Here is a 9,910-nt window from a genome sequence, read left to right on the forward strand (position 1 = left end):
AATTGGGATGATGCAAAGATCGAAGTGGCAAACTTCAACAGTAGCACCATTTTCAGTGTGATCACGAATGAGGAGTTTAAGAAAATATCCTCGACTGAAACTGCAAAGGAAGCATGGACCATTCTCCAAACGACCTATGAAGGAACTAAGGCCATTAAAGACTCCAAGCTTCAAAGGCTTACTACAAGCTTTGAGGAGATCAAGATAGAGGAGGATGAGTCATTTGATGAGTTCTATGCTAAACTCAAAGACATAGTCAACTCAGCCTCTAATCTTGGGGAAACTATTCCTGAACCCAAGGTCGTAAGAAAGGTGCTAAGGTCTCGGCCTGAAAGATTCCATACCAAGATCACTGCCATTGAAGAATAAAAGAATATTGACTCTATTCCTTTGACAAAGTTGATTGAAAACTTGCAAACTTATGAACTAGGGTTGACAAGACTCGGGAAAGCAAGCAAAGGAAAGAATGTGGCACTGAAGGCCAAAACTAATGAGAAGTATGAATCCTTTGAAGATGAGGATTCAAAGATGAAATCTTACATCACTAAGAAATTGAAGAAGTTCATCAAGAATGCCAATATGAAAGGATTAGATAAGGACCGATGGTAGGAAAATACGTCTCAGTCCAAGGGTCAGAATAAAGGGAAGAAAGACTCTAAAGATGGTGGTCAATACACCATTCCCTCTGGTCCTAAGTGTTTTGGCTGTCATGGTTTTGGACATATGAAACAAGAATACCCAACATATCTCAAGGCTACTGGAAAAAGCAAGGCACTTACTGCAACCTTGAGTGACACTGACGTTGAAACCGAGTCCAATGACAGTGATGATGAGGGAATTCTAAATGCCTTCACCACTACAATCAATCCTCCTGAAGGGATTACAGAAGTTATTGATGAAGAAAAAGACTTGGTGGAGTCAAAATTTGAAAAGATGGATAAGCAGGATAACATCCATACAACTTATGCAAAATTATACAAGGTTTCAGAAAAGTATGAGAAACTGCATAGGTTGGCCACCTAGAAATTGAGTGATGTGGAACTTGATCAAGAAAAGCTTTCCACAAAGTTTGATGAGGCAAATCAGACCATTGGAGTTTTGCGGTTTGAGAACAAATTCCTTGCTGAAAGGATAAAGAAGCTTGAAGCGAAGCTGTTCCAAGTCAGAGCTCAACTAGAGAGGACTTCTAGTACAAAGCTAGAAGAGATGTTAAACTTTCAAAAATCTGCTTCTGACAAGATTGGATTGGGGTATGAATTCTTTATATCTCCTAATATTGCCTGTTCTAGTAAAACTGTATTTGTCTCACCTGCTAATGATGATATTTCTGAGAATGTTGACACTAAAACTGAAATAGCTAGTGAGAATATAGACAATGGCAAATCTATTCTAGGAGCACCCCCTAAGGTTGAAAAGAAAGAGACTAGGAACCCCAGGACTAAGAAAGACAATAATAAAAAGTCTCAAAAAAAGAAGCCACATTTCTGTCATCACTGTAGAGCTTCAGGGCACACTCGTCCAAATTGCTATAAGTGGTTAGCCACTCAAGAAAGCAATAGTATGCTCTTGTCTGGAATCAGTTTCCACCCTCTCTTACTCCTCTGGGAGATCTTCTTAAGGCCATTATGTTCCTTTCCAACCTTAATGGATTCAATTCTTCCCCCTCACCTCAGTATCAAAGGTATGCAAAAAGGAAAGGTCCTCTCTGATAGCAATTAAGATCAAAACCCTAACTGAGTATGGTAAAAAAGTTGACTTTTTGATCTGACCGTCCGATTGAGTTGAATTTTAAACCATCTTGTAGATCATATTTTTCCCTTCGAAATGATAATTCACGGGCCAAAATCAGAGTTAAAACATATGAGATATCAACAAAATACCAAAACCCTAATTAAAAACTTCAATTTTTTTTTTTAAGGTTAAAAGGTTGTTTTTGGACCAACTTCGTGCAAAAAATAGTACCGAATGGGTGAGAATTGGAGTGATTTGGCTGAAATAGCTTGAATTATGAGGTTTAAACCACCTCTCATAAAGAGGGCTCGATGATATCTACCACGGATTGGAAGGAATTAATTTTTGAAGGAAAAACGTCACAGAATTTCCTACACTGCATCACCTCCCTTCCGGACATGATATCTTGACGACCGTAACTTCAAATCTTGTAAAGTCAGAACCAATAGAAACTAGACATCCATAGCTTTCTAGGGATATAAAGTTTGAAGAAAATGGAGCTTGAAAAGGCCTCCAAACAGCTACATGAAGATTAGACCAGAACCGAGAAAAAGACGAAATAGCTTGATGAGGTGGCAAAAATGGTGGGCTATGTGATGGTGTTTTGGTACACCATCAGATAGCCTCCCATTTTTTGGCTATCTCTATAAATACCCCCCCCCTTTTTAAAAACAAGAAGTTTTAGGAGAAAAAATAGTGGAAAAATCTGGGATAGGGTTTTGAAAATGTCGAGGCCTATTCCAGAACTTTTAAAAGCACTGGTGTAGGTTAGACAGACCTATTGCCACACTTGTTGCATAGTGCTACAAAGTGCCACAAAGCGCTAGGAAAAAATGCGTCAAGATAGGCCTTTTAGGTCTATACCAACATTTTTTTGAGCTATCCCAACGGTTTAAAAACACTGGGATAACTCCTTTTTTTTGTAGTGGAACCAACTTCTTTTTTATTCTTGCTTATAAACTGTTACCCATTTATTTTAGTGCTCTTCCCCCCATCCCCTTTACTTTATTGTCATCCCATTTAATTTTTGTTAATCCCCACTCTCCTTTTATTTATGGCACTTTTTACTTATCTTGCTCTCTATGTATATTACTATCTACTCACCTAAGAAAAAGATTTTTTATCCTTCCCTTTTAAATGGGTTTTAAACCTTAAGTAAAATACAATATGGGTGTGTCATCTTCAGGATGGTTGATGGCTTAGAACTCTTGTATCTTTTTGATGAAGGACCCATAAGGTTTGAAAGAGATTAAAACTTATTTAAGGGATCTCTAAAAAAACCCTCTATTGAATCTTTACTATTATTGTCATTTAAATTCAAGTTCTTTACTTTTGTTGTCATTCAAATTTCAGCACTTTACTTTTCCTTGTCATTTATTTCCCTAGCAATTTTATTTACTTGCTTTAACTTTCTTGCACTTATTTACTTGTCTTTAAATTCATAGCACTTATATACTATTGTTGTTCTTTACTTTTCTCATTAACAATGTTGCCATAAATTGATTTCTTGGGTAAACAAATTCCCTTAGTATGTTTTTCCAAGGAAATGGTTTTCAAAAAGAGTTTTATTCCCTTTTTCAAAAGTTGTTTTCAAAAAAATAAACCCTTTTCTTTAAAAATCCCCCTTTAAACCCTAAAAATGTTTGTTCTTTCAAAAAAATCCTTTCTTTTTCTTTCAAAATGTTCTTTCTTAAAAAATATATCCTTCTCTCTTTAAAAAAATCCAAAAAATGTAGTATTTTTCTTAAAAAATCTTTCAAATTTTTTTTTTCTTTTACCACGTTGTAATTTCTTTCAAAAAATGATAAAAGAAATATTTTTAATGAGCAAAGTTTCTAAAAAGAATATTTCTTTTCTTAAAAATCATGGGATTTTCGGAACCCAAAAAAAAAAGAGTATAAAACCAATGAATCTTTTCTTTCAAAATCATTTTTCTTACCAAAAATAATTTTAACATAAGTCTTTTACAAAAATCATGGGATTATTTTTTGGTTCAAATCTTTTCAAAATAAAAACCCATGAAATTTTCAAAAAAAAAAAAAAGCTTTTCTTCCCTTTAAGGATTTATCTACCTTTTTTTTTAATAAAAATAATTTTTTTTTTCAAAATAAAGCTCATTTCTTCAAATGGTTTTCTCAAATAAAATCATGGGACTTTTTTATAAAAAAAAAAAATAAAAAAAAAAACCCAAACCCCTTTTGCTAATCTTTTCCTTAAAACTTTTTCTTACCTCTTAAAACTAATATTTTTGCTAAAATATATTTTTTTTGAAACTACAAACCCCCCCCCCCTCCCCCCAAATTTTCGGGTTCCTCTAAATAAATATATATAACATTTTCAAAAAATCTTTTTTTTTTTCAAAAAAATTGAAAACTTATTTCTCATTACAAACTTGACTTGTTCAAAAGAATTGATGTAGCCTAAGCATGTAGAAGCCGAATCTATAACACATAATTATTACAACACTTTCACGAAACTCAAGTTCTACAAGAACACTAGGCTAGTCGGCAAAATAATAGAGAAAACCTCTCTAGCAAACTTTTATTAATAGACGCATAACATTAAACCACCACCCTATAAGGAGTTTATATATATAGGAATAGACGTTATCCTACTCCCTTTAGGAAAAGAATTAATAAACCTACTTCTACTTGATAGAGGAAAAAAAAATTAAATAGGAAAAGAAAAACAAATTAAAATCTCAATTCAACTAGGAAAAGGATTTAATTCAACGTCATAGAGTAAGTAAATCCTAATTCAAATAGAAAAAGGAAAACAATAAAAAAACTCTTTGTTGTTCATGATGTGATTTGCATCAAGAATTCTTTTCTTTCAAAAATGGTTAAAGTGATTTTACCTAAATAAAAAAAATAAAAAATAAAAACTTCTTCTTCACAAAAACAATGAAATTCTTATTAAAAAAAAAGTATATTTTCCAAAACTCTCCTTTCAAAAATAAAGTTAATATTTGCCCATGTGTTGTTATTTTAAACTTTTCCTTAGAACTACACCTTTAGGAATTTGTGCCTATGGTTGAATTCCATTGAGACCATAGCATAGGTACCAATCAAGTTTACATATTCTCTTCTTTCTTTGTTGGCACTAATATATCTCCATTGTCATATTTTTATGCATGGTAAAAATGAGAATAATTGTGAATAACAACAAGGTGCTGCCCCCCAACTATCTCTCTTTTTATTTTCACGTAATAATTTATTAGTGTAATAGTTAGTATTTACATGCTAATGATCTAATAAATAAATATTTACATGCTATTGTATCTATTATTTCTACCTACATGTACATGGTAAATATTCTCTCACATGCTATTTATGTATATATCTCACATACCTTGATTGTAAATATTCTTTGACATAAATACTCACATGGTATATTATAAGTAAATAAATACTCATATGAATGTGTGTGTGTGTGTGTGTGTGTGAATATATATACATATTGGTTGTGTAAAATCTTTTTCCAAAAATCAAAATGCCAAGTATTTTATTGCTTCACTAAAAAGATAATGTTTGGATTAAATTAAAATAGGGTATTATCCTTTGGATAGGTGTTGTGGGGTGCTTAACACCTTCCTCACACGTAACCAAGCTACCAAGTCCAAGATTTTTGGTTCAAAATTTTTGGTTTACCTTAATTAATAAACCCTAAAATTGATTTAGTTAATTAGGTAATTTAAAATGAATTAGACCCATAGGTAATCAATCACACTTAATACAAAACCAATAGTTGGTGGCGACTCTTAAAATAAAAATAAGAAAAATGAACCCACACACACACACATCATCCTAGAAACACAAGCACACAAAGAGTCCCATCGCCAAGGACCCTATGTGTGATCAAACCCATGAATTCGATTTATATTTCCAGGGGGGTGGGGTCCACATTTATTACAAAAATAAATCATCAATAAAATTTTAATTATATTTAAAATTTGATATATCAAATTATAAAGATTTGTAATATCTTTAAGGGTCTAATTAATGGATGCTCTCGTGATATTTGTTAATGGACTATTTTAGGAGTGTTTTAATGTCACTTTTATTAGAAATATAAAAAAGTTGTAAAAAAAATCAGTTACATTTTAATTTTTCTCTAAAATGTTTCTAAAGTTTTTCACAAACCAAAGCCTTTATGGCATCTACTATCTTTTCCCTATCTTTAATATTATTCTTTTAAATGTGATAGATACAACAAAGATGAGGGGAGTATAGAATCCTTTTTATAAAGGAGAATAGTCTGTGGCAATGCCACTAAATTATTTTAACATCACTTTAAAGATAACACAAAAACAAGTGAACAAGAAATGGAGGTGATAGTTGCAACATGCAACACATATATTGATACACATCAGGAAGAAAGGTTTTTTAGTGCATTTGAGAAAGCTGGATTGGTAAGACTATAACCCCCATCGACAACCAAGTTCATCCCACTCACATACCTAGACTCATCACTCCCAAAATAAAGCGCTGCCTCAGCAATATCTTCAGGCTCCAATACCACTCCCTTCAAGTTTGCAATCGATGAAACCACATCCACCATCTTATTCATCTCCATTGTCGGCATAGATTCCATTAGCATACGAGTCGGAGTTGCAAAAGGAGACACACAATTAACTCTTATTCCATATTGTCCCAACTCTACACTCAAGTTCTTAACTATTCCCACTACAGCATGCTTTGATGCCACGTATGCATGTGAAACATCATCGGCCATTACTGAAGCAATGCTTGAGGTGAAGAGAATGCTTCCTTTCTTAGCTGGAATCATAACCCTAGCAGCATGCTTGGCACCCAAGAAAGCACCGAAAATGTTGATGTCTAAAACCCTTTTGAAATCTTCGTTTTTTAATTCTAAAATTTGTGCTTTCCCGTTTCCTGAAATGCCAGCATTGTTGAACATGATGTCCAACTTTCCATACTTGGATACAACCATGTCTACAGCCTTTTCAACATCAGATTCATTTGTTACATCACAATGGATATAAAAGATGGATTCAGAGCCAATGTCTTTGCAGACTGAGTGACCTAGCTCATCTTGGACATCTGCTATAAGGACCTTAGCACCATGTCGAACAAAAAGCCTTGCAGTGGCTTCACCTATGCCACTGGCACCACCGGTTATTAACGCTACCTTACCTTCTAATCTTGAAGGAAAAAAAAAAAAAAAAAAAAAAGCAATCTAAAATTTATTAGTCAAAAATATTAGCTAGCTTTTAATATAACATAAATGATAGAAACAATGTGAATTTGAGAATACGGAGTTTATAAAATGTTGTTATAATAATACCTTTTGGTGATGGGAGTTGCTAAAGAATTAGCATTCATCCTTTCCTTAAAATTGATGGTAGGCTGGGTTTGGTGATGGAGGGGTGGCGGGGGTAGTGATACAATATATAAGTTATTTTCAACTAATTTTAGCATCTAAAGTTTTATGCCATCGTAAAAGCCAGCGAAAACAGCTAATATCTTATCCAGATTAATTTAAGCTCATTCTAAAGTGTATAAATCAATTTTCTATTGTTCAACTAAATTATAAGAGAAATGCTATGTTCACAATATTTTTACAAAAAATCTTTAAGTGTTCTTTTGTTATTGACTGTTACTATTGGGTAAAATGTAATTCTAGTGGTGGATTCAAATTAAAACTAACAATAACTTATCAACTAATATTTTTTGTGAAAATATAGTAGAACTTCTCAAATTGTAAAGATCTAAACATAGGCATATGAAAAGAAATTTCCTGGCTTTAAATAAAACTTTGCATCTAATGAGTCAGAAATCTTATAGATAATCAAATTGACGATTTGACAGACATGATTTAAGAAAAATGATAACAAAAGTTATCTACATGTTTAAGATGACGTTTATCCAAAAAAACGTGTTGAAGATGACAAGACTAATCCTAATAAAGGCACAAGACCATCCTTACTTTGCAAGCAAAGTATTCTACTTGTACCACAAATTTATTAACAAAGTATTTTACTTGTACAACAAATTTATTAACCATATATTATGTGTGGTTAGTTTAGTATTTAGTATCCTATAAATATCTCATATTGAATTCATTATAAAATTGTAAACAATATAGTAAATATGTAACTATTAAGGGCTTTCTTATGTGAACATAGGCCGAAACACTTAATCCACGCCTTCCCTCTATAAACAATCTTATGATCTTCTTAAGATGGTAAGATCAAGTGACTACAAACTTTTGTACATATATCTATTTTCAAGCCATATTACAAGAGAAATAAAGCTAGTCTCAACAAATGGAGAACAGATGGTTGAAGTATGAATTACTAAACGGAGGTCATCAAGTTTATTTTGATTAACAATCTTATTAATGTACATAACTTTGCATCACAATCTTTTTTTCTCATCTCTTTTTAATTACAAGAGAAATAAAGCTAGTCTCAACAAATGGAGAACAGATGGTTGAAGTATGAATTACTAAACGGAGGTCATCAAGTTTATTTTGATTAACAATCTTATTAATGTACATAACTTTGCATCACAATCTTTTTTTCTCATCTCTTTTTAACTTATTTTCATATTGAGGTGAAAATCATCTTTCACTCATCAATTTGTCATCATTTTATTAAGTTCTAAAGCGTAGGCACAAATGTCTATGCAAAAATGCGAAAATGTAAATCTTATAGCTAAAATGCATATGTGCCAATGTGCCATGCATACACACAATGACACAAAATTGAATTAATATTAAAATTAATTTGAATTTTATTACAAAAATAATATCATAGATGCTCTCATAACATTTGTTAATTGACCATTTTAGGAATGTTTTGATATCTTGTAAGAAAAATTAGTTACTTTTTTTTTTTTTTTTTTTTTTTTTTTTTTTTTTTTTTTTTTTTTAAAGTGTTTCATAAATCAAAGCCCTGAAGGCAACCATTAATTTTTTGCTATCTTTAATATTAGTCTTTTATTTTTGATAGATACAACAAAGATGAGGAGAATTTTGAATCCTAGTTCTTTTTATAAATGATAATAGTCAATGTCAATGCCATTAAATTATGGTACTTGACTTTAACATCACTCTTAAGATAACACTAAAATAAACATACAAAATAGAGAAATGGAGGTGATAGTTGCAACTTGCAACACATACATTGATACATATCAAGAAAAAAGGTTTTTTAGTGCATTTGAGAAAACTGGATTGGTAAGACTATAACCTCCATCAACAACCAAGTTCATCCCACTCACATACTTAGACTCATCACTCCCCAAATACAGCGCTGCCTCAGCAATATCTTCAGGCTCCAATACTACTCCCTTCAAGTTTGCACATGATGAAACCACATCCTCTACCTTATTCTTCTCCATCTCCCCCATAGCTTTTCTTAGCATAGGAGTTGCAGCTGCAAAAGGAGACACACAATTAACTCTTATTCCATATTGTCCCAACTCCACGCTCAAGTTCTTAGCCATTCCCACCACAGCATGCTTTGATGCCGCATATGAATGTGGAATATCACCGGCCAGTACTGAAGCCATGCTTGAGGTGAAGAGAATACTTCCTTTCTTTGCTGGAATCATAACCCTAGCAGCATGCTTGGCACCCAAGAAAGAACCGAAAACGTTGACGTCTAAAACCCTTTTGAAATCTTCGTTTTCTGATTCTAAAATTTGTGATACCATGTTGCCTGAAATGCCAGCATTATTGAACATGATGTCCAGCTTTCCATACTTGGATACAGACATGTCCACAGCCTTTTCAACATCAGATTCATTTCTTACATCACAATGGATGTAAGAGATGGAATCAAAGCCAACGTCTTTGCAGACTGAGTGGCCAAGCTCATCTTGGACATCTGCTATAAGGACCTTAGCCCCATGTCGAACAAAAAGTCTTGCAGTGGTCTCACCGATGCCACTTGCACCACCGGTTATTAACGCTACCTTACCTGCTAATCTGCAAGGAGAAAGTGATAAGGAAACTAAAATTTATTAGTCTAAACGCTTAGCTAGTTTTAATTATAATATAAATGATAGAAAGACTATGAATTAGAGAACAGAGTTCATAAAAGGTTAATATGTTATAGCAATACGTACCTGTTGTTGATGGGAGTTGCTGAAGAATTAGCACTCATCTTTTCCTTAAAATTGATGTGAAATCTTTGCCAAATTTTAGATGC

At 32.7% G+C, this 9,910-nt stretch overlaps 2 protein-coding genes across 2 annotated transcripts; both read right to left on the bottom strand.

Moving 5' to 3' along the window:
- Nucleotides 1-6,099: 6,099 nt before the first annotated feature.
- Nucleotides 6,100-7,076, bottom strand: LOC115951218 (secoisolariciresinol dehydrogenase-like). Its single transcript, XM_031068408.1, has 2 exons — nt 7,039-7,076; nt 6,100-6,895 (listed from the first exon to the last, which is right to left on the bottom strand). Exons 1-2 carry the CDS (start codon nt 7,074-7,076, stop codon nt 6,100-6,102), a joined length of 834 nt encoding a protein of 277 aa, XP_030924268.1.
- A 1,667-nt stretch (nt 7,077-8,743) lies between these two features.
- LOC115953834 (secoisolariciresinol dehydrogenase-like) lies at nt 8,744-9,910 on the bottom strand. The gene is made up of 2 exons (XM_031071642.1): nt 9,828-9,910; nt 8,744-9,687 (listed from the first exon to the last, which is right to left on the bottom strand). The coding sequence occupies exons 1-2, from the start codon at nt 9,863-9,865 to the stop codon at nt 8,892-8,894; spliced, it is 834 nt and encodes a 277-aa protein (XP_030927502.1). The 5' UTR covers nt 9,866-9,910; the 3' UTR covers nt 8,744-8,891.

This window comes from Quercus lobata, chromosome 7 (genome assembly GCF_001633185.2).
Source record: "Quercus lobata isolate SW786 chromosome 7, ValleyOak3.0 Primary Assembly, whole genome shotgun sequence".
NCBI lineage: Eukaryota > Viridiplantae > Streptophyta > Magnoliopsida > Fagales > Fagaceae > Quercus > Quercus lobata.

What these genes read in the sequence shown, in the direction of transcription:
- LOC115953834 (XM_031071642.1), bottom strand. Translation starts at nt 9,865, where the DNA reads ATGAGTGCTAATTCTTCAGCAACTCCCATCAACAACAG. An exon ending in GCAACTCCCATCAACAACAG is followed by an intron (nt 9,688 to 9,827) that starts GTACGTATTGCT and finishes TTCTCCTTGCAG; the next exon opens with ATTAGCAGGTAAGGTAGCGT.
- LOC115951218 (XM_031068408.1), bottom strand. Translation starts at nt 7,076, where the DNA reads ATGAATGCTAATTCTTTAGCAACTCCCATCACCAAAAG. An exon ending in GCAACTCCCATCACCAAAAG is followed by an intron (nt 6,896 to 7,038) that starts GTATTATTATAA and finishes TTTTCCTTCAAG; the next exon opens with ATTAGAAGGTAAGGTAGCGT.